The sequence below is a fragment of the Talpa europaea genome (genome assembly GCF_964194135.1).
Source record: "Talpa europaea genome assembly, contig: HAP1_SCAFFOLD_230, whole genome shotgun sequence".
NCBI lineage: Eukaryota > Metazoa > Chordata > Mammalia > Eulipotyphla > Talpidae > Talpa > Talpa europaea.
The window spans coordinates 1-23,848 of record NW_028167895.1 but is presented as its reverse complement, the minus strand read 5'-3'; the positions used below and the strand labels follow the sequence as shown (position 1 = coordinate 23,848).

The 23,848-nt window shown below is 55.2% G+C and overlaps 1 protein-coding gene across 1 annotated transcript; it reads right to left on the bottom strand.

Moving 5' to 3' along the window:
• Positions 1–3,935: 3,935 nt before the first annotated feature.
• On the bottom strand, positions 3,936–23,818 carry LOC311188109 (plexin-B1; the record flags this gene model as incomplete). Its single annotated transcript, XM_084259866.1, has 36 exons — positions 3,936–4,040; positions 5,234–5,308; positions 6,342–6,417; positions 6,565–6,629; positions 8,100–8,247; positions 8,342–8,502; positions 8,689–8,861; positions 9,048–9,132; positions 9,208–9,311; positions 9,600–9,768; positions 10,571–10,717; positions 10,830–10,896; positions 11,031–11,209; positions 11,366–11,583; positions 11,679–11,779; positions 12,272–12,420; positions 12,499–12,675; positions 13,428–13,670; positions 13,846–14,017; positions 14,242–14,418; positions 14,723–14,859; positions 15,042–15,147; positions 16,902–17,053; positions 17,215–17,387; positions 17,473–17,566; positions 17,935–18,057; positions 18,234–18,356; positions 18,565–19,251; positions 19,668–19,776; positions 19,856–19,964; positions 20,206–20,362; positions 20,631–20,763; positions 21,092–21,192; positions 21,316–21,444; positions 21,673–21,855; positions 22,712–23,818. 36 exons carry the CDS (start codon positions 23,816–23,818, stop codon positions 3,936–3,938), a joined length of 6,414 nt encoding a protein of 2,137 aa, XP_084115992.1.
• Positions 23,819–23,848: the final 30 nt, after the last annotated feature.

The following is a 23,848-nucleotide window of genomic DNA, read 5'->3' as shown; positions in this document are numbered from 1 at the left end:
CACCATGTCTGAGGGTGCCTGGCTCCTGCAGCACCAGAGAGTACACAGCTCCTGCCTTCCCAACATCAAAGGTCAACGGGCTGTGGGTTACATGGTCCTCGCTATCAGCGTAGGGGAGATTAAGGCTTCTGGAATCTCTGATCTCTGGGTGACATTACTTCCCCTTTTGCCCTTCCTCCTTTTATAATCAGTTCCTTATATTTAAATTTCTGCTGTTTGGAACTCCAGTTTGTTTTCCTGACTAGTCACTCACTGTTACACGACCTCAATCATCTCCTTAGACATATCTCACATCTAAACAAGAGTTCAAGTGGGAGACAAGGTAAGATTACCCACTAAGCCCTAGCACTACTGACTTTAGAACTGCTCCTCATTGTTTGAATTTCTAGAGAAACTGAGGACACTGAAAACATCCTCAACCACTTCTGGTAAGTTCTAGTGTGGCCAGAAGATGGCAGTACCTCCCCGTGCCACTCCCAGTCCCAGCGGAGAGTGAAACACTCCTAGACCTGCCAGCATTCTCAGGGCCCCCAGGTCATTGTTTTAAGGGTACCTGGTAATCCAAACAGTTGTAAATAAAACCCAAAAGTTGCAATCAAGAAATGAATTCCTGGGCCTCCCTGGTGGCACAAAGGGTGTGCCACCAGGCACAGCACTGTGAAGCTGCCCGCAGCCTCTACACCATGAATTCCATCCCTGACTAGGGAGGTGACCCACATGTCGCAGCAGACCTCTCCTGTCTTGCCCACTGCTCCCCTCAGTGGTATATTTCAGTCAGTTCACCTGTTCTGTTCCCCACTCTGTCTCTGGTAGATCCTTACTCCCTGCACCTCTGGCCTGTACCCCAGTTCTTGTATGCATAAATAAATCTTAAAAAAAAAAAAAGAACTTTCCTTCCAAACACCATGATAATATCCTTGTCTACATTTGGAAATGGATAAACCATCATCTTTAATTAGGGCAGGATGCTTCTAAAAGAAGATCCATGAAATATCACCAACTAACTAATCCAAAGGATTGGAGGGGCGGTCTGAATTTGTCCTTGAACATTTTTTTTTAAGATGTATTTATTTATGCATACAAGAACTGGGGCACAGGCCAGAGGTGTTGGGGGGGGGTGAGGATTCACCAGAGATAGAGTGGAGAACAGAACAGGCGGGTTGATGGAAGTACACTGTTGAGGGGAGCAGCAAGCAAGACAGGGGAGGTCTGCTGCGCCATGTGGGCTGCTCCCTGGCCGGCCAGGGGATAGAACTCGTGCTGCAGAGGCTGTGGACAGCTTCATAGGTTGTGTCTTAACCCCTTGCACCACCAGGGAGGCCCCTATCCTTGAACATGTTTTAAGGGGCATCTGGGGAGGAAAGGGCACCTGAAGCATGAACGTCAGTGAGTCACCGGGTCCAACAGAGAAGACTGGGGCAGCCAGGCCCTCCCGTAGCCCTCAACAAAACCATTTGTTGGCACTGACCAGCAGGATCTAGAGTCCTTCTGTCTATTCCCAAGATTTCTAGTGGTTTCCAAGAGGATCCCAACATTTATCAGTGTAAAGTCAACTGTTACATTGATTAGCATATAAATCTTTCAGTTCCAAAGGGGAAAAAGTGAATAAAAATATACAGAACTCCCAGATCTTCTGTCTGGAAAATTATTCCAATATTTAAATTGGTAAAAATTATTTCAACAAAGAAAATCACTTCCTAAGCCCCCAAACATGCCCACGGTGGTAATGAGAAACAAAGATTTTTTGCATGCTAATATGTTTGTGGGCAACGTAGGAATGAGGGCACATCACTGCAATCCCCATCAGAAAAATTTAGGAAAAGATGGATCAAACTAAATGACAAGTACCAGACACTGAAATTGTGAACCGGATCCAAGGTCCACAACATCCTGTTGGTGTTAGAACCTCCATCCTTAGCCACAGTGTCTGAGTGGCAACTTAGAAGTTCTTATCTTGGTAGGCTTTCATTCTTCATCCTTTATTATAACAGTGTTCAGAGAAAGCCTAGATGTGAAGGCAAATGACTCAGCACATTCAATCTGACCCTTCCCAGCATGGCTGCACTCTTCCCAGAGCCATCACCTACCCAGTTACAGGCCTTCTAGAACCTGCAGCAGCCTAGGTTTGGCACAGAAGCACGGCTCTGCCATTGCTCCAGAGGTGTCAACCAAGGCTGCCTCCCTCTCTGTGCCTCTTGAAATCCACCCCACAATGAACTCCTGTTGGCTCTGCTCTGTGAGACTAAGCTGGTCAAGATGGGAACTCAATTTCGTGGTTTGGCCAGAGCCAGCCAATGAAGGAATCTGAACCATCTTGAGTCACTATAAAAACTTGGCTGGAGAGCCCATTTGAAGCACTAAAGCTCACATGCTCCCAAATGCCATGTGCCTGACTGCAGACCTGTCTCTGACTGTGGTTCCCACATTGGGCTTTGTGATAGCTTTATAGGGCCAATAAAAGGGCGGGAAGAGGACTCCTGGAATCATATCAGCCTGTTTCTTCAACTCTTCAATAAGGACCTTGAAGTGTGGGGTGGGTCCTTGAAGTGTCAGAGAAGAAAGGCTAGGGGGCCTCTGGCCTATGGGGAGTAAGTGGAGAATCAGGGGGTGATTTTTGTGAAGACCTCAGGGCTAATGGGCTCACCTCTGGAAGGCTGGCCTCCTACTGAGGTGAAGGGTGGTCTCAGTCAAGGGGGCATCAACGATGAGACCCAGCTGAGACCATCTTCATTTCACCTCCAGCTTCAAATCATACCAGGTGGCCTTCACATGGGCAGACAGTGGCTTAGGCACCCCCATCCACATGCCTTGACTTAGAACACAACCTAGTAAACAGGAGCCCCTTAGAATGTCCCAAACTAGAGGGGTTTGTGGAGTCCAGAAATAGGACAGTGAAAACAGGGCCCACTCCCCACAGAGCTGGCTACATAGCTACAATCCTTTTCCAGTCTTTTTCAAGACAAATGGAACAGGAAAGCAGAAGTCAGAACACCCAAGTTGCATCTAAGGCAGGCTCCTCTAGAGAGACTGCAGAACCCTCCACCTTCGGTCATCGCAGGCCTTCCCAGACCCCTCATGCATGGGGTACTTAACTGCCTTCACAGAAGCTCTGACCATGCAAGCTCTGCCCCAGAGCCAAGGAGAGCCCAGTCAGCAGGACCACTGAGGCATTACTGGAAGCCCTGAGACCTCCCCCAGATCTCCACCTCCCCCAGTGCCTGCCAGGCACAGCTGCCACCCTCCCACTCAGGGAGGAGTTGGGCCAAGCCCATACATCAGATGCCACAACGTGTGTTATTTTTTAATGAAGAGCTGGGTCAGTGGGGCCATCACTCTCCCCAAGGCCCCCCTGTAGCAGAAGCCCCTCACCACTAGTGGGCTGCCTGTGAGGCAGGGTGGCCCTGAGGCAGCCAACCCTGCTGAAGGATGAGTTTGTAGTGACCTAAGAAATGTATTCATCTCTCGGACCTAGGAAAATGGCAGCAGCAAGGCCACAGTCAGCTGAACTGAGGTCAGGGATGGTGGAGGAGGACAGGACAGGAAGTGGAAACTTTCCTCCCTCCTCTATGAATCCCAGTGGAGTAAAGGCCAGTGTCCAGAAACAGTACAGTCTCCCCAGAGTCTGGAAGCCCTTCCAGCTACTCTCTGGAAGCCCTTAGTCCCCGACTCCCTGCAGGCTGACATCACACAGAAAATAGCCCACAGGGTCACTGGGCTCGGGAAGCAGGCTGGGAACCACTCCACTAGCCTCAAGGCCCCAGGCCTGTGAGGTGGGTAGCAAGGCCCAGGCCAGAGCCACCAGGAGACTGGGAGCCACCTTCCACTAACTCTGCTTGTCAGACACTATAGGCATCTAAGAAGGTGGTCTCTCCCTCTTGGTTCCAGGGCTGCCCAGGCGGGGCTGTGGCAACAGCAGGCCAAGGCTTTCCAGGTCCCTATAGATCCGTGACCTTGTTTTCCACAGCAGCTGCGATCTGCTGGAGCCGATAGCCCAGCTGCATCTTCTGGGCTGTGCCATCCTCCTCCAGGGCAGTGATGATCTGAAAGGCAGAGACCAACCTGTCAGGGGAAGACCTTTACCGTAGACCCCATAGGCCTCTTCAAATACAGTTAGCACAACTGGGGGCAGGAGCCCCAGGAACCCAAAGAACTGCCTCATTCACTTCCTATGTGACCTCAGGGCCATGCTGAAGGATGGGAATAAATAACAGCAAAGTCCCTGTGAAGTTTTAAGGATTAATGAAGTAGAGAATGGGTCACTTTACTCAGTACCTAGCACTCACGGTAACATCCACCTCCCTCTGGAAGGTCATTTTGAGTGGAGGCTTTCTCCTGAAGAGAAGATCTGTTCCAGCCACCCCTTCCCCTACCCAACCAGCAATAAGAATGTTCGAAATTCCCATGTGCCAGCTGCTGGCTAGAAGCAGGTACCCAAGAGTGATGGGATAGATGTGACCTGTCCTCGTGGGACTCACTGGTAGGGAGACAGATACTAAGCAAGCAAGAACAGCTACATAACTACAAACAGGGGTTGTCCAGAGGGAAGGGGTGAACCCGGCAGGCCTTGCCTGCTGTGTCTCCACAAAGAGACGTGATATGTCACACATCTCTGCCTCCCTGGGGCTAGGGCTCATGCCACTCAAACGAGGCTGAGTGGCTGGACCTCACACTTGTACACCACCTGTCTGTGAAATGATTATCCCCACTCCAGGTCACGAGGTAGGCTCCTCTGAGTGGCAGTAGCTGTATCATTGGTGCCACATAAGCCTCTGAGTGAATGATCCCGCCAGACACTAATAGGTAGGCTGGTAGGTGTTCTGATATTGAGGGCTAGCCCAAGAATCCCCCAGACAACCTCCACAAGGGGTCTGTTGTTCTTTCAGCCACCCCTAGTCCTGTGTCTGGACCCTCCTCTCTCTCAGCCCATGCTACCAGCTAGACCCACACCCAGAGGTAGCAGCTCTATGTTCCTTCCAGCACATTCTGCACACCTCTCCAGGCCTGGAGCTACCTGGTCATCCCACACATGCCTGGGAGCCTGGAAGGGAAGGTGAGCATAATTATACCAGATACCAGGCGTCAAACCTGGAAAGTGCTCCCCAGGCCCAGATCCCAGCCTCTCCTTATCTGTGCCTAGGGGATACCCAAAAGGCCCCCATGCTGTATCACAGGGCCAGGTGCCCTCTCAAGTCCATCTCCTCAACCCCCCACCAGAGCCCAAGGTTCTGCCCACCTGGTCATAGTATTTGTTGATATACTTGTAGAGTTCATGCAGGGCCACTCGCGCCCCAAGGTCTCCAGAATAATTCTAGGAAAGAGGTCAGGTGAGAGGAAAGAGAGATGAGGGGTGCTGCCAGCCACCAGAGGAGGCCTAGGACTCCAGGGGAGGGGCAGAGAGCTAAGGGGGGGCCTGGGAGGTGAGAGAAGGGATAGACCCTGCAGTGGGAAGCAGACCGGGGCCCCAGGTCAGGCCTGCCCAGCTGGGGACAGGACATGGTGAAAGGGCCTCCCGTGTGCAGAGACCCCACATCTGCAGTTTCAGCAGGGCCTGGGCTCTCCACTGGTCCTCCCCTTCCCCCACTTGAGGCGCCAGCTGGCACCCTCTGTCATCCCCGGGGACTGTGAAGCTAAGCAGGAAGGATGGAAGATGCTGCTCATGGGCTGTGACCCAGTGAGTTCTGCGCTGATGTCACTCAAGCCTTTCCCAAGGTCACTCTCAGGCCCCTCCACAGGGACGTATCTGAGCCTCATCCACTCATCTGGCAACGGAACTGATGTCACCCGACTATGGAGCTGTTAGGGGGGTCAAATGAGAAGGCAACCAAAGTACCACACACAGCAGCAACAGCCCAGAATCAGAGCTGTTGTTCTTACTGTGGATGTGCTCACGGCCATCATCATTCCAGAGACATTGTTTATAAGTTCCCTGGAGTTTATGTTTCCGGACTGCTTTAGGAGAGGGGGAGGGGGCATGTCTACACCACTGAAGAAAGCAGAGCCTTAGGAAGACATGGACAGGCAGGCCCAGCCTCATGGCCTTGGACCTGTGGTTTAGATCCTAACTAGGGCTGCAGGGACTCAAGTACCTGGCTGAGCCAGCTTAGGAGGCAGCTGCCAGGACAAGGCCCAGCTCAACTGTGATGAGACATTGGGAGCCCTGGTCTCTCACAGCAGTAACAGAAACATTCCGCTTATAGGGATGATATGCATGTGTCCTCACTAAACCAGCTCACAGGGCTGCTGAGATCCCAATGGCTTCCAGCAAAGGACAGGGTAAAGAGGGCAGGGTCCTCATGGCAGGAGGCCTTGGCCCAACCCAAGAATCAGAGCGGGGGCCTTACCCGGGACAGTTCGGCCAAAATGGAGTTCATCTCTTGATCACTGGCTGGGATGGTCTGTCTGATGTCTGCATAGTACCTGCCAGAGAGCATGGCATGACTATGGCAGTCTCGGGGGAAACAAACCCACTCCTCTCCCCACCAGGGCCCACCCTAGGGTGTCAGCTGTAATCACTAGTGTCCATCCACCACGTTCCCATATAGACCCATTGCCTTGCCCTCATACCTTTCCACCATCTGTTTGTAACGGGGAATATCCCGGGCATACAGGAGTTTGTTGATGGGGGAGTCCTGGGCACCGGCAGGAGGGTGTTGAAAGGGAAAAGAAGGATAAGAACCTCTGTTAGGATGACCAGCTGTCCCAATCTTCCCAACACTGTTTCAGTTTTAAAATTTTTTTTAAGATTTATTTATTTATGCATACAAGAGCTGGGGTACAGGCCAGAGATGCGGGGGGTGAGAAGATTCACCAGAGACAGAGTAGGGAGCAGAACAGGCAGAATGACTGAAATACACTGCTGAGGGGAGCAGAGGGCGAGAGAGGAGAGGTCTGCCGCGCCATGTGGGTTTCTCCCTTGCTGGCCGGGAATCAAACTCTTGCTGCAGAGGCTGTGGATTGCTTCATAGTGCGGTGCTTAACCCCTTGCGCCACCAGAGGCCCTCCAGTTTTAAAATTAAAAGTCACAAGGACCCCCCCCCCGCCCGGCCCCAAGTCCCAGGCAAACTAGGATGGTCACCCTGGTCCATTCCTTTCGCCAGGACCTCCTCCACGCCCTTCCTCTGCCAATGCCAGTTTCTGCTACTGTCTCCCTATTACTCCAAGGTCATTTCTCAGCTCCACATGCCCCCACCTGGATCCAGCAGGAAACTGGCATGCAAGGCAGGAAGGGGGCAGTGCCTTGGGGAGCCTTAGCCCTGCTTCTCCATGTGCTATTCATTTTATATGTAATCATTTAAAAATCAGGAAACTAACCCAGAAAATGAAGTAAATTGCCCCCAGACCATTCTGTATTTATCGTGATGATACATCTTCTCCCTCAGCCAGCTCATAGGGCTGCCAAGATCCCAAAGGCCTCCTGGTGAAGGCAATGTAAAGGGGGTGGGCTGCTCCTGCCCGGAGACCTTTGTTCAACCCAAGAAGCAGAGGGAGGGCCTTAGCCCAGGCAGCCTGGAGCTGCTCTGCAATTATAGACTCCCAGCTCTACCTGGAAACAGCCTGGTGCTCCACTACCTCCTGGGATTCCCCCCTCCAAGTGTGAGCTCACCACAGCCAGAGGCTCAGGGATCATAAGTGACTCCTCCTCTTTGCAGCCCACAATTTCTGTCTGCCCTATACCCTCTTGACCTGGCTGCTGCTGGTCTGGAGGACAGCAGAGCTTCCTCCCTGGAGTCTGCCCACAGGCTCCAGTCCATCTATTGTGCAGTTTCCACGAGGCACCACATTACTGACCATTCCCCCTAAAGTTCTTCAGTGGATCCCCACAGTTCTCAGTGTGAGCCCTCACCAAGTGGTCCTGTCTCCCCCCCACACCTATCAGCCCGAGTCACAGAGGCTGCACCTGCTGCCATGTCTTCACCCTGTGAATCAGCACATGGTGACCCCTGCCCTCGCTCAGCCCTGCACACAGGTATCGCCATCTCCCAGGGAGCCCAGGGACAAGTCTAGCCACATTCTCGGGAAGCCTGGAGTCTGTGCGGGCACAGCACTGTCCACCTGCCCCACCCTACCCACGCCCTCCTTGGTCATCTGGACACACTCACTCGGCCCAGCTTGTGGTCAGCCAGGGTGCAGGCGTCCATGAAGGTCTGTGCAATGACCAGGAGCACCGCATCCATGTTATCAGACGTCTGCACGTCGAACACAAACTGTGGGTTTTTGATTATATTGATCCAAAACCTCAGCGGCAAGCTGTGGGTGGGGCAGGTGTTGGTGATGAGTATGTGGGGGCAGGCAGGAGATCAGGTCCCACACATACCTGGCCCCACCGCATCTCTGAGCCCACCTGTTGGTCTTCCAGATGTGGACTGTGTCCTGGTCAGAGATTCCATGTTGCTGGGCCTGCTCATCTAGCAAGTCAAAGAAATACTTAACAGCGAGAGGCACAGGGTGGCTGGTGCTGAGAATCACCTGGAACAGGTCATCCACAAACTTCTGCAGTGTGCCCTGTGGGGGAGAGGGCCACAGAGGTGCAGTGAGCAAGGGGACTTCAGCACCGGTCCCGTAGCACTATACCTGTGCCAGCCCCACACCTCCCAGAATCCCACGACTGGCTGTTTTCTCCCTGCAGCCCAGACCCACCAATTGCCCTGTCCCTGTCCCAGCCCCAACAACCCACAGTCCCTGCCCCACCTTCATGGACAGCAGGCGGGTCAGGTAGATCTCAGGGATGGCCTTGGCTCGCTCACGCTCCCCGCCCCGAAGGCTGCCTCTTCGAGGCCTGGGGGGCTCTGGCTCCTCACTTGGCTTCACCAGGTGCCAGGGACGGATGCCCCCCTCATCCACATCCTCCAGCATTGGGGTCCCTGTGCCATGACCCCACAACTCATCACCCCTCATCAGGTAACCCCTTCCCTGGGAGTGGGAAACCTGGTTGAAGGTTTCTCTGTTGAGAACGAAACACACAAGCCCACCCTGAGGTCCAGAGGACCTTTCCATGTTACTAGGGACCAGGCAGAGCAAGGGTAGAGGATGTGGTGGAGTATACTCACTCTCTCCAGGGACATAATCCTGGCTTTCCCGGAGAAGATGCTTGGTGAGGCAAGGGACGAGGGCCACGGTTGCTCCATCTGGGACCTACTGACCATAGCTGATGACTCCTCCACAAGCCCTGCCCTGCCAGCCCCCTTCTCTAGCTGCCATCCCTCCTACCTTATAATGCTGCAGGGTGTTCAGGCGCCTCCACAGACCCTGGACCTCTGAAGTCACATCCTCATCAGAAAGAATGAGATGCCCAGCAACCCCAGATCGCCACTCTGCAAGGGCAAGGTGGGACTACTAGTCCAAGGCTTCCAGGACTGAGAAGAATCCATCTTCTCCAAAGGACACCAGCCATTCCCTCAGGGGGCAGTCCCACTCAACCTCTCCAAAGACCAGGACAGGGGCTCCTCCCCAGGTGAGAGGGAACCTCTGCCCACCTCTGTCTCGACTCCCAACATCCTACCCCCACTAGGCAATAAGCTGCCCCTACAGAGCTGGTCCAGGGCCAGCCCAGCCCCAACTCTGGCTCAGGTCCCTAGGTCACCCTTCCCCTCCATCCTCACCAACATCCAGGGTGCGGGGGTCTGGCCGCTGGACAAGAGGTACTCCTTTATAAAGCTGATCCAGCATCTTCTCCTTGGCCTGGGAGATGGTGTCACAGTCCAAAACCTTCACAGGCACACCCTGGGCCTCTCCTGCCCCAGGCCCCACGGCCAACAGTGCATTCAAGGTCTATGCAGGACACATGTAGGTAGTCAGGGCTCATGCCACATGTGGGGTGATCAAGATAAAAAGTCAAGGACAGGGACAACCCATAGAAAGCCAGTGCCTCTTTCTGCCAAGCACCAAACAGTCCCTAACTCCTCCTGCTTCTCTCAGGGACATTCTGTGACCCCAGCAGCTAGCACAGCACACCAGTCTGTCTATGGGGTGAATGTTGGTGAAATGAGTGAGCATGAGTCCTTCATAATTCAGATCCCCGGTTCCTGGTCAGCTGGTCAGGTGAGGTACCTGAGAGAAGCTATGTAAGGAGTAGAGTCCCCACACAGCCTGAGGGGAGCAGGCCTACTGGAGCCTCAACAGGACTTTCCCAAAGGGAACTTCTCACAGGTCACTATGAGGAATCAAACCCAGAGAAGAGTAATGGGCAGGTCTGCCAGGGTAGCTCTCGGTTTGGTGGGTCCAACTGCATCCCTGGCAAAACCCTAGGACCAAGGTTAGCAAACACATAGACTGTGGCACAGTAAGGACTTGGGCTGATCTCAAAAGGGCTGGCTCCTCCCCAGACCCTGGCTGTGGCCACCCTGTCTCCATCACAAGCCTGGGGACCCTCTAAGTCCCTGTCCTTAAGGACTGGCCCTCCAGGCCCCATTGGACTAAGCTAGTCTAAAGGTCTCTCTCCGACAGACAGCCAGAGGTCAGGCTGGCTCTATCCCCATGCGCAGACACACACACAATCACACGCTTACTCTCCTCACTTCACCCTCACTGGAGACGGACATTCCAGTGCATGAGCACACACACTCTCCCTCACCAGGGGACGGTACTCCACGTCCTCTCTGAGCAGGCGGTTGTCATTCAGCGTGTATTTGGCTTTGCCAGTCACACTGTCCACTGGCCCCTTGTCCACTTGATGCTTAATTCCACGGAAGAGCATATACAGAGGCTCCCCTACAGAGTCCTGAGGGAGTGGCAGGCAATGAAGGTGCAGACATGGGGCAGAGGGGTATGGGCAGGAATGGGCAACTTTCATGGGAGCCGGAGGGGAGCCCACCCACCTCTGCCTCCCTCACCCTCACAAAAGTGTAGAGGCAGATGGACATCCAATTGGTGAGCAGCTTCTCCACCACAGTCTCTGTCCTGGATGACAAAGGGGAGAATCAGGGTCAGCAGGTAGAGGTCTGGGAGCTCACTATTTTGAACAGGCCCCAGAGGGGTCTGACTTAACTCCTGGTTCCTGCCCAGCCCCCCTTGCTTCTGACAGCTACACAGACCTGCGCAACATCAGCTTGGGGTTCTTGGCCACATACTGGGCTACCAGGTCACTGAGCAGGGTACGGAGGATGTCAGTGAAGTACTCAAGCTTGCCATGCAGCGCCACGGTAAGCAGAGATGCCACGTAGGCCCGGTCCCGAGCTGAGAAGGTGCGCTGGCTCTCCAGGGTGTGGATGAACTGGCACAGAGGAGACAGCAGGGGTGGAGGTTGGGCCAGGATTGAAGGACTGATTCAGAAACACCTCACAGGAGACAGCCATTCCAGTGCATGAGCACACACATGGGAGGGAGGAGGGAAGGGGCTCAGAGGGTCTAGACATGGGCTAGGCCTCACCTTGGTGAGGAAGAGCTTGCTGTTTAGCAGGTTGGAGAGCTGCCCTAGCCCTTGTTCTACAGTGGGTCGCCTGCTCTCAGGCACACCCAGGTCCCGGTGCAAGGGCGACTCCTGGTGCCCAGGGAAAAAGACCCTCTCTGCATACACCTTGTAGTCAAGGAAGGGGATGCCGCTGCCCAGAAGATCACTAGTGAGATCTGTCATCTCAGTCATAAGGTCTGTAAGAAATAGCAGGTTAGGGCTCAGATCCCAGGCAATGGGAGCAGGTTTGGGCAGAGTCCTAAAGCATGGGGCCTGTTCCCTACAGCCTCACCAGTGAACTCTTTCTTGCAGCGGTCCCGCACACTGCTCTCCAGGTTCTCCAGTTGGATTTGTACCTTCTTATAGTCCCGTAGGGCCTGCTTGCTCTTCCTCCTGCTCAGCACCAAGGTCAGGAAGGGGTAGACCAGAGCCCTGGCTAAGTGCCCCTCACCCAGGCCTGCCTAACCCTGCCTTACCCTTGTCTAGGCCAGCAGTCTAACCCCTTCATGCCTGGCCTAGCTGAGGCCTAGCCCAGAACTGAGCCTGTCCCATTCCATGCAAGTCATACCCACCCATATACTCTCTAGCCCTTAGTGCAGGGATCTGCAAACTACAACTGGGCCAAATCTGACCCTCAATTTGTTTTTACAAATAAAGATTTGTTGGAACACAGTCATGCTTATGTTGACATGGTGTCTGACTGCTTTTGCAAAGCAATGGCAGAGTTGAACAGATGCAACTGAGACCACCTAGCCCCCAAAGCCTAAATAACAGTTCTCCAGCTTTTTATAGAAAATATTTGCTGACCCCTGTCTAGTGAGTTCCTTTCTAATCCAGCCCCACCCCCCTACCTGCCCTAGCCCAGCCACATCTGGCTATACCCACCTGTATATGAGGACAATGATGATGACACCCAGAGCCAGAAGAGAGGTGCCCACCCCTAAGCCCACCTGGGCTGCCAAAGGAAAAGCCACAGGGCTCTCGCCATCATACTGTACATGGCCCAGGTTGAAGAGCAGGTTCCCCATCTGTACCTGCTTGGGGAGCCACTGGTAAGCAAGGGTTCAGGACATACCCAATGCCCAGCCCTGCCCAAGGCTTTGCCCACTGACCGTGAACTCAGGCAAAGTGTCAGGTGCCTCCCGGAGGGTATGGAGCCGAGGTAGGGGCTGTTCCACAGGGGGCTCACAATATAGGTGGTGTCGAGTCAGTGTCTTCACCACGCAGGGTCCATCCCCTATCATGGCCACCACCTCCTCCTTGGACATTGCGAGGTCCAGATTCTCCCCCTGGAATATAGGGTCACTGATTGATCACCCAGAACCCTTCTCTAAGGGGAAGAACTGGCGATCAGTCGGATCTTATCCCCCCAAATATGAGAATGGTCCTGAGACCCAAGCCCCAGGAGCAGGGCTGATGGTACCTCAGCACTTCTCCTGCATGTGGGGTGACAGTCCTGTGGATGTCCTCCATGCTACTCCTCAAGACCCTTCTTGGCCCTTCCCTGTCCTTCTTCCTTGAGCCTTAACTTCTCCAGAACTAAAGATCTGGAGGTTATAAAGCTGTCCCCAGCTCCTGTCCAGTTAGCTAACAAAGCCAGAGCCACCACTGTGTGTCTGCTGGCCGATGAGATGGGTGATGATGGGTTGTCTACCTATGGCCTTTCAGCACACCCTCCTGCTGCGTGTGTCAAAACACATGCCGAGTGTGTGTCCCTGTGAGTCAGGCTGCCAAACAGACATCTGCCCAGGTGCCTACTGTGTACACCACCCAAATACTATATGTGCCAAACCATTTACATATTGTCACTCAGGCATCTATCATGTATCATGGAGTGTGTCAGGACGTGGCCCACGGGATCACGTGATCAAATCCCCACAAGGTTTATCAGGCTAGGCACCCTCAACCCTTGCTGCCACATTGAGGGTGAGGAACAAGGTATATGCACTGCCCTGCTCTGTCACACTCCCTCCATACTGCAATCCTATCTGGCTAAGTGAAGGCATTTTGGGGCCCCACCATGTCTGAGTAAGAGCAGTACCTCCACAGAGAGCACACTCCCAGGTTTGTGCCGGAATGGCGTAGTAGGGTCTTCGGGGTTGAGGGGCTGCAGTGTGGGGTCGGCCTCATAGGAGAAGGGTGTGGGGTTCAGTGTTGCAAAATCAAAGACCAAGTTGTCGAGGATAAATTCCACCCGGATCCAGGGGTCCTCCGGCAGGCCAGGGAGAGCAGGTGTGCGGCATGTCATAAGTTGGGAGGAGTTCACGTGGCATGGCTCCTCAAACTGGGGCGGGGGAGGAGAGAGAGAGGGTCAGGTAAAGGAGTCCTGTAGGAAGAGGCGTGGCACAGAAGGGGAGAGCCTCCTTTGGTACCGGCTGCCCATAGGATTGGGAGTAGGGGTGTGGGGCAATGTGGGCAACAGTTAGCTCAGTGCAAGCAGATGCCCATGGGAGTCCTACGTGATGACGGCCACAGGAGGCTCCCAGGGAGCATGCTGTCTCTGGGATCACACGGCGCTTCCGCCCAAGCCCCTGGCTGGGCTGTGGTGCTCTTGAAGCCACAGTCACTCGAATTCTCGGTGTTTGAATCACATCCAAATTCTGGCCCCGGGCCCATATCTCACGTCCTCCACTGAAACAGCCCATGAGCACCCATAGTTGGTGAACTAGGCTTTAAAGCACAGTCTAATCCCCACTAGGCTAGTTCAGTCCCAGTCCAAACCCACGTGGTCCCCTCCCCCACTAACAGTGTGGGCATAGTCCCCCCACATAAAGCCCTACAACAAACTGCCCATGTACTGGAGCATCAAAGAATTCCCTGCTATATGCCATGCAGCCATATCGTTGACCCAGCACCTGAGGAAGCTCTTGGTGGGACCAGCAGAAGTGATGTTGGGGTCTGATGTGTACTCAAACTGGCTGTGGTGAAGCCTCCGCTCAGTGGCACCAAACCACACAGACACAGGGAGCATGGCTGGCATGCGGTGTGGGCTGGTCTCACAGTGCAGCTCCTCCACCTGCTGCTCCAACAGCCTAGGGAAGGCAGATGGGAGTGGAAGGCAGGGTAGGTGGGGCCAAGGGGCTTGCAGGAAGGGGGAAGGGGTGATTCGAGGACATGGGACTTAGTCTGGCCTCACTTTCCTTCAGTACTGACAGCCATCTCTATAGGTGACTCTGGGGGCTGCATTACCCCCACAGTCCCAGCTTCGGCGGGACCTGGCTACTTTCTGAGGGAGCAGACTTGCCCCCTGCCCCACTTTTGCTTACTCCAGCATCCCACCCCTCTATCTTTCCTTCGAGTACATGGATTTTTTAAAAATGAGGAAGCAGCCCTCACAGGTGACAAGGCTGGTCTCCAACCACCACTCGGATGTCCTCCAGTCGCCCAGTCAGGAGCTTGGAGCCACGCAGGGTGAGGAGGGTACCCCCAGCTCTGGGGCCTCGGGATGGGAAGATGGACTGCACTTTTGGGTCCTGTGGGAAGGAGGATAGGCAGAGACAGACAGATATCAGGCCAGAAATAGAGGCAAGGGGAATATGAAGCAGATAAGAGGCAATCCCTGGTGGGGAACCCCAAGAAGGCAAAATCAAATGTGCTGAGAGAAGGGACCAGAGGGAAAGGCCTTCTGGCATTGGTGGGCCGAGGAGTCAGGCACCTGGTAGGCAAAGTCATGCTCTGAGATGCCACGTCCTCTTCCTGGTACTTCCACAGTTACAGTGCCTGCCACCTCCTCCCCGCTGGCCTCAGTGATACACACAAGGCTGTGGACACAAAGCAGGTTGGGACACAGAGCACCTAGGGCCCCTCAAACTACCATTACTACCCCTTTTCTGGTCATTTAGTCAGGGGATCTCCCCAGGAGACGGACAGAGACCCTCTTACTGAGGGAATTCCTTATGGCATACCAGGAGGTCATGGCATCTGAGAATTAACATTCATGGTTTCAGTCATCCTAGTTCACCTCCAGGCCCTCACCCCGCTCCAACAAGGAGGAATTTATCCCTTCTTGGGCACAGATTTACAAAAGAGCCCTGTAAGGCTGGCTGTGGGGGTGAGTTGCTGAGCTAATAAGGGCCTAACCAGCCACCATCACTGTATGCACAACACCAATTCCAAAGTGGTGAAACTTGATTTCCTCATGGAAAAAAAGCACTTGGAAACCACTAGTCAGGTCTGCAAATAGACATGAAGAGAAAGTAAGCAGTCTAAGAAAATGCTGGTTCTCGGCCAGAAAGCAGAAGCTTGTGGCAAATTAAGTTCTACAATATGGGCCTGCCTGGTGGTGCAGCGGTTGAGTGCTGGGTTGTGAAGCTGCCCGCAGCTTCTGCAACGCCGGTTCGATCCCCGGCCACCGGGTGAGGGTCCCACATGGTGCGCAGGCCTCTCCTGCTGCCCGCTGCTCCCCTCAGCAGTGTACTTCGGTCCTTCTGCTTGCTCTGCTTCCCACTCTGGCTCTGGTGAATTCTCTCACCCTCCCGCACTTCTGACTGTACCCAGTGCTTGTATAAATAAAAAAATCAAAAAAAAAAAAAAGTTCTACAATGTGATGCTGGCAGCAAATGACTCTGACATTGTCACGGTCACTGCAAATACCCCACGAAAACAGAACAAGTGACATGTGAACTACCCAGGAGAGGCTTCAGCCCAAATATATTTGAGTCACGTTATAAATCACTTTGTAAATTACTTTAGTTTCATGGTTCTAGAATCATTAACAGTCTAGACAGTCACCTAAAGTTTGTAGTCATAACACAATTGGAGGGAACTATATGCTCTCACAAATTTTTATTTAAAATACGGTGTATGGGGTCTGCCAGGCCTACAGGTGCAGAGCCCTGAGGTCCCCAAGAGGGGTTCTAAGGCTCTGCTCTGTGATGGTTCGGGGCAATCTCTCCAGGGACCCCCAATATTCAGTGGGCTTGGGACTTGCTACTATGGACATATCCTTGGGGATGCCTTATGTGTGAATCTTTGAGACCCTGCAGCTGCCAGCCAGTTTACCAGGACCCAGAACCTCTATAAGCCATGAGCACTTTGGTAAAGACAGCTGAGGTCTCAGACACTGAACAGAGGATCCTGCTACTCAGCGGGTGTGCCACCAGTCTCCCTGCCTGAGGAGGCCACCCAAGGCATTGCTTGTGGAAGAAGGGTCAGGTGGTGGGAAGGCTAGCCCCTGAGCACAACTGTCTGAGACCTGAAGGTTCTGCTAACATAACTACATCCATGTTCACTTAGAAAACCAGGTGACCACACCTAGGCAGAGCCAGGAAGCAGAGCCACCTGTCGGCTCTGGCCAGTGACTGGTCCCCAGGCAGGCCCAGGAATGTTCCCCCTGCATCCCAGGCCAGGAACCTGTGAATGAAACTGAGGTGGGTACTCTAGGGCCTCAGTAGTAAGCCCAGTACCTATACATAGAAAGCAGAACCAAAGGCGGAGGGCAGATAAGCAGTGGATGGTGGCCCTGAGCAGGGCGCCCACTGCACATGCCATGTTCCTATTAGTTCAGTCAGCTCACCTGCTGGAGACCTCATACTCCTGAGCGTCCACGGCACAGGGCACTCCAGCCACCCTGACCGTGTCCTGCACATCCTGCACATGTTGGCCCAGGTTGGAGCCCCTGATGGTAACACGGGTGCCTCCGTCTATTGGTCCAGTCAGCGGCTCCACCTGTTCCAGGACAAGGACAGCTCATCTCCAATGACTTGTTGGCCCTTGGCAGGCTGGAGAGACAGACCCACCTCCCAACTTTGGACTCCCATGATGCAGAGTACCCCCAACCTCCCTTAAGGGCAGCAGTGAGGAAGGGACATGCCAGCGTTTCAACACACCAAGTGGATGAAGGGCGCAGGGCACTGGGTGGCCACAGCCTCAGCCTCACCACAGGCCTCGTGGGCCACACAACGTGGAAGCTCTCCCTTGCACCACACACAGCCATACTGGGGCATGGCAGTTTGGCAGCGGCTGCAGTCCCCATGTCCCACGGAACAATCGTACAGTACCACTGTGGGTGGCAGAAAGGAATGTGAGGGGCAGGCCTGCAAGAGGTCTGCTGCCCCAGACAGTCCCAGTAGCCCCAGTGAGCTTACCATGCAGCCCATCAGCACTGTCCACACGCAGATGGCCAGCCCGACGCAGAAACAGCCCCACACGGAGCTCTGGCTGCAAAGCCTCATAGCTGAGCTGGAGAAATAGGAGTGGGTGAGAACCTGGTGCTGAAAAAGACATAAGGGCTGGGGTGGAGGTGGCCAGAGAAAGGACTAAAATGACTGACCGTGGGAGCACAAGGTCAGAGGTCAGAGTTGGAATGCAGGGAGTCCATGGGGTCACAGGGTCAAGATCAGAGCTACCGTGACTCTTTGGGAACACAGAGGTAGAGGCAGAACTCAAGTGTAGGGAATCCCTGGGGCACGGGGTCAGGGGTCAGAGATGGTGCAAGACTTCCTTGGGTTCAGAGTATGGGCTGGGCTGAGTATGGAGTGACCAGCTGAGGTTGGTAATCAGCCTGTGGCCAGCACATCCTCCCCCATCCAGGCACTCGTCATCTGCACCTGGTGCTGCTGGCATGTGACATGACACCATGTCTCTGGCGGCGGCTCACACTCGACCAGGGCATCAACCACCACCTCGCGGCCCTCGAGCTCCATCACACACTCATTGTCTCCTGGGCTGTCCTGGGAGCAGAAGATGTGACTGGTGAGACAGCTTCCCAACCTGGGCCCAGTGAGCCCCATAGGGCTCCCAGGAGAGCCCCATTTAGGATTGAGACCTCTTCCTGTTGCCCGGGTCTTGTGTCAAGTTTGCCAGCAGCCACAGAGGCCACCGCAATACCTTGCAGACATATGCTCACCTGCAAGAGGCGCAGATTCCTGCCCAGCAGCCGGACTTCTCGCTCCACATGAACTGGCATCAACATGGAGCCCTGAACACTTTCTACACAAGGGCAGGAGCTCGGCCCCCAGTTCCCCTCTTCCTGCAGACACCAAGAAAAAGGCAGTCTATGGAGCCCACCCTGCCACCTCAGTTCTGCCCACACAGAACCCCAGAGGCCAGGCCAGTGTGGGGCTGCACATCCCACCCTGCCCCTCAGTCCCTCCCGATGCACAGTCACAAGGCAGGGAAGGACCTGAGAATGCCCCACATTGCCTCCCTCAGGTCCTCCATCCTGGGCTGGGCCTCACCAGCTCCCAGAGCCCGGGGGTGTCGTATTGGTAGTCGAGGCTGGACAGGAGGATGAGGGGGGCAGGAGGGCCCTCGTGCTCAGCCGAGTCTCCATCACCTGAGAGGAGGGTGGAAGTGGAGAAGGCGGGTGTGTCACCCCCTGTCCACTCGTCCGCCTCTGGAAGCTCGCCGCCTTCTCTCATGAACCAGTCCAGAGCAGGCTTCGTGGAGCCAGCGGCCCCTGGGAAAGTGGTGGCAGTAGCAGTGCCGGGGGGCTGGTCCAGGGGTACCACAGAGGGGAGGGCCTCAGAGTCGGGGTCTGCAAGGGCAGGGGGCAGTGCTACTGCATCTGAGGGTGATGGGTGGGAGATGGAGAGGTCCTCTGGTGTGGCTGTGGGTCCAAAGTCAATGGAGGCAGGGACAGCAGTTCCAGGTCTATTGGGGGTGCTAGGAGGGGGAGGTTCCTCATGAAGAGGTGACTCTGTGGATGCTGAATCAGGTATGGGGCTGGGGGCTGCCTGTGGTCCCCAGGGGCTGAGCAGGGAAGGCCTAGCCTCAGGTGGGATATCCGAGCCTGCGGCTGTAGAGAGAGCCCCAGGCTCCTTGGGAAGGGTGTCAGGGGCAGGGGTGAATGTGGCCTTGGGGGCTGTGGGTGGGAAGGGGGTGGGCACATCTCTTGCAGGAAGGGTTGGGGAGAGAAGCAGGCTCTGAAGAGGGAGGCAGAGAAAGACAGGAAGGGCCACTCAGCAGGCAGGCGCGGGAGCAGGTGGAAGGCAGGCAAGGGGTGTGTTAAGGGGAAAGGAGACCAAGAAAAGAAAAACAAAAACAGCCCATTAATTCTCCAAAGGAGAAAGGGGAGGGAAGGCTCCAGGGGCATTTGTGCTGAGGTGGGGCATGAGGCCCATACCTCCCTGCCTCTAAGCTACAAACATCCTCTCCCAAGAGAGGCGGGACAGATGAGCAGCCATTCTCCAGCAAGTGGGTCACACACACAACAGCTCAGGTGCTTATGACAGAGCCTCACATGGGCAGGCAGGCAGGCACACAACCCTGGGCCATCAGAGAAACCCACAAAATGGGAAACCCATGTCCCCCATGTGGCCCAGCCAGGAGTCACACTCACCTGTTGGTTCATCACCATAGGCCCAGCTTCACAAGAGGCCTTGTGTGTGCACAGGTGCTGCCAGACACACCAGTTACACCCCCAGCGGCTGCTCACACAGGCCTGGCACCTGCACAGAGCACAACTGTGACATAGCTGGGCTTGACATGGGGTGGCCCAGGGGCATGGCGTCAGGGTGAGGAACTCACTGTGCAGATGGGCGGAGCTTAGTGACTGCCACACAGTCATAGAAGGAGAGGGAAGCTTGGACAATGACAACAGCATCAAACCTGACCTCCACGTTCACGGAGACATGGTCTGCAAAGGGGGGAGAGAGGGTCAAGACTGAGGAGTGGGAGGGGCACTCAGACCTGGAGCAGACATCCCAAGACCACAGAGTTGGGTAGAACCCTGAATGGAGAGGGGCATCCAGGGTTGGGGGAACACAGTCCACTGGGCAGAAATCCACTGCACACCTCACCCCACCACAGCCCCTTGGAGCAAGAGGGGAAAAAGGTGGGGCTCCCAGACCGTGGGGCTGGCCCCTTCTCTCACCCACCGGCTCCTCTTGGCAGCTCTGGGGCCTCACTTGGGTCTGGGGAGGGGCACATCACACCAGAACCAGTCAGCAGGGCAGGACTCTGGTGTTCCCCAAAGTGGCAGGAATATGACTCCCCAGGCCACAGGGATGGCAGGTCTGGCACTGACAGGAAAACCTATCAAGAAAGTCCAGAAAATGCTATCAGGGCCATTGGGAAACAGACCAGGCCTTGAATTTATGGGGCACCCAATGTGGGCAGCAACCGACCCGAGCCTTCACAAACACCCTCTGGTCTCGGTTAGTAACAGATGTCTCCATCTGGTCCCAAGAGAAGTGACTTGTGCAAGGTCATGTGGCATTTGGTGCATCTGATACCAAAATTCAAGGTCTTGACCCATCACCAGAGTCCTCCCCAACAGGCCCCATCTACTCTGGTCATTCACCTCCCTCCTCTCCTCTCGGCTGATGTTGGTAGGACTCATGGCGATCACTCGCAGACAGCCCAGCTCAGGTTGGAAGCTCCACAGCCACTGCTCTGGGCCGTGGCCTCGAGAACACTCAGAACGGCGACTACACCTGGGTGAGAAAAACTTGCGTCCACCTGTGACCCTCACAGGGCCACTGCATGTTCAGGGGGCAGGAATACATATAATACTGGGACTGGGCAGGACCCTCATGTGGGCCATGACACCAGGCTATGTCTGCTCTGGCAAGGCACCGACACCCGGGATGGAGGATGGGAACTAGGGACTGGGGAATCCAGGGGTCAGGAATTGAGTCAAGGGCCAAGAACCAGAATCCTGGACAGGGTTATTATGCAAAAGCCTGGAGGGTATGAAGCTAGGACTGGGGTTGGGGCTGGGGCTGGGGAAGAGAAAGGATCAAGAGTCAGTGGAGCACAGACCTGCCAAGGAGCACACACCACCCACAGTAGGGGTCCCTGTGAGCAAGGCAAGATGCACAGTCCAGATGCTGAGCACAGGAGGCCACGGGAACCTTGAGAAGCTATGACAGCAAAGAGGATTTGAGGCCAGCTATGCAAACACCAAAGTTTCACCCACACACAATTCCCTTCCCCGCTCAAGGCCCCTCCCCACAGCCATGCCCTGACTTGTGCATGGCACTCACAGTGCTCTGGGTCATGACATACAGGTGCTCGAAGGCCCCATCAAATGTGAGGTCTCTGCTCACTGCAGAGCCCTGCTGGATGCTCTGTGTGGAGTATGGTTGGCCATCGCTGCCCGGGCCCAAGTAGACCTAAGATCAGAGACCACAAGGTTGGGGACCTAAGTTCATGGCCACAGACCCAAGGCCCTCCCCTGTCATCCTAATTACAAGTAGGATTTCTCTGAAGCAGTATGGGTCATACCACTCAGCCCTGGGAAGAACAGCACATCACAGATCCCAAATCCCAGCCCCAGAGGTCCCTAGCAGCATGAACCCTCAAGGCTCTGGGGCAGGGCCCAGTATTTCTGGTGGACTTACCCTGTGCAGCTGCCCTTGACTATCACCCAGGAAAGCAATGGTGTGTCCATCCTCCATGGTGACTGCCACAGCTGTTAGCTGGATCCCTGGCCACTCCAGTACTGGTGTAGCTTCCAGGGGGACACGGCTGGCCATGGGGCTGGGTGTGTGGTCTGAACCACAGGGATAAGCATCCAAGGTGTCCTGCGAGCAGCAAGAAGCACCCTCCCTGGATAACCGTCCCTGCCTATTCTCCCAGGACAACCCCGTCCCCTCTGCCAGTTTCTCTTCCAGCCCTCCCTGAACAATTATGTCTCTGCTGGGCCTTCTGGAACCACCTCATTCCTTCCATCCCACCCATTCCCCTCCCATATCTCTTAGGAGTCCCCAGACAAACTTATCCCTGGCCCTCTCTGACAATACCTCCCACAGCCACATCCTTAGCCCTGCCTCCTATAGTCTATAGTTATTCCTCACCCCTGTTCTGGTCACCCCCATCTGGGGTCCCATCGTCTAGCATTCCTGGTCTCGAAAGTACTTCCTCTAGTTTACGCATGCTCCTGGACCACCTTTCCAAAGTTTCTCGCAGCTTGCATCTTCATCTCTGAGTCCACACACCTAGGTCCCTCCCACCTCTCACTGACTCAGACCCCCGAGTACAGCTTCTCCCCTTCTTCATACATCCTGAGGCTAAAGCTAAACAAGTCTCAACCTTACCTGCCTCTCTTGCTCAAGAACCTAAAACAATAGGTCCCGTTCCCCCACATTCTGGGTTGTGGCCTCACACCCTGGAACCCCAAACAGTCAGTCCACCTATACAAATGTCCCTTCAGCACCCACTCAAGGTCCCCCCTACATGGCTCTCTGCCCCCCTCTAAATGCCACATTTATCATAAGATAACTCTCCACTGCTTAGACACAAAGGATGCATTTAACATCCATTGACCTGATCAGCCCCCACTCCACCAGCTTCCCTTCAAACTCCCAGGGCAGCTGCTTGGCAGTAGGCAGCAAATGCCTGATCAGTGGCCTCAGAGACAGGGGTGGTGTGGGGACTCACCACGGGCAGCTGTGCACAGTCGGAATTGACATCATACTCAATATAGGCCACCTCAGCCCCATCCTCGGTGCGGCCTTCCCGAGTGTAGCAGGCATCTCGTGTGCGATTAGCAAGGCGGTCCACTTCATCCAAGGGGAAGGCACAGAGGGCAGAGGCTCCAGATCCCCCAGCAGCTGCTGATGGGGGCCGGCCCACAGTGGGAGGAGCAGCCGAGGAGAAGGCTGCAAAGAGCACCTCTCCCTGGCCCACCTCCCCAGATGTGGCCACAGCTGCAGCCTGGATCAGTCCGTAGCGACCCCCTTGGCAGGCCAGAGGCAATTCCACATAGGAGTAGTAGTGCTGGTCCCGGAGGCACACACGGGATACATAGGCTCGAAAGGCCCTAGACTGAGCCTGCAGGTCCCTCCGAAGAAACAGGAAGTAGGCGCTGGCTCCGCGTGCAAAGGCGCTCACGAAGTGGTGGCTATACTCAGAGAGGCGGCCCACAGCCAACTTGGCAGTCTCCTCGTAGGAGAAGGCAGCTTGGGGGTCCAGTGGTCGTAAGGCCCGAGTAGTGATAGGAGGGATGCCACCTCCCACACCCCTGCTGGTATATCCCCGCCCCACAAACAGGAGGGGCTCCCCAGCCAAGCCCTGGGCCACCAATCCCACCGTGCTGACTGCAGGGTCATTGGCAGCCACATACTGAGTGTCCCCAGGCCGCTCTGGTCGCAGCAGCAGCTGCCCTAGTTGCCCCAGGCGCCGCTGCTCACAAACTCCCTGGTGCACGCTCCCGCATACCACCAGGGCCCCTGGGCTCACCAGGAGCAGCTGGTTGAGGTTGTTGGTGGGCTGGGCCTGGGGGCACTCATCAGGCATCACAGGTGGCAGGCAGTCCCTGCTGTCCAGCACAGGGCCAGTGGACACCGTGGCCTCCAGCTGTAGCCCTGGGCTTAGCTGGAACAGGAAGTTGGTGGCCCCTAGGTAGAGGGTGCCTGAGGTGGGATCCTGTGCCAGATGCTGCAGGTGCGTGCCATTGGGAGTGAAAGCAGCTGGTGGAGGGGGCTGGAGGGTGAGAACCCACCCGGCCCAGAGCGCCTGGAGAAGAGCTGGGCCGAGGGCAGGCATGGTCACCTGGTAGGGAGAGAAGTTGAGAGC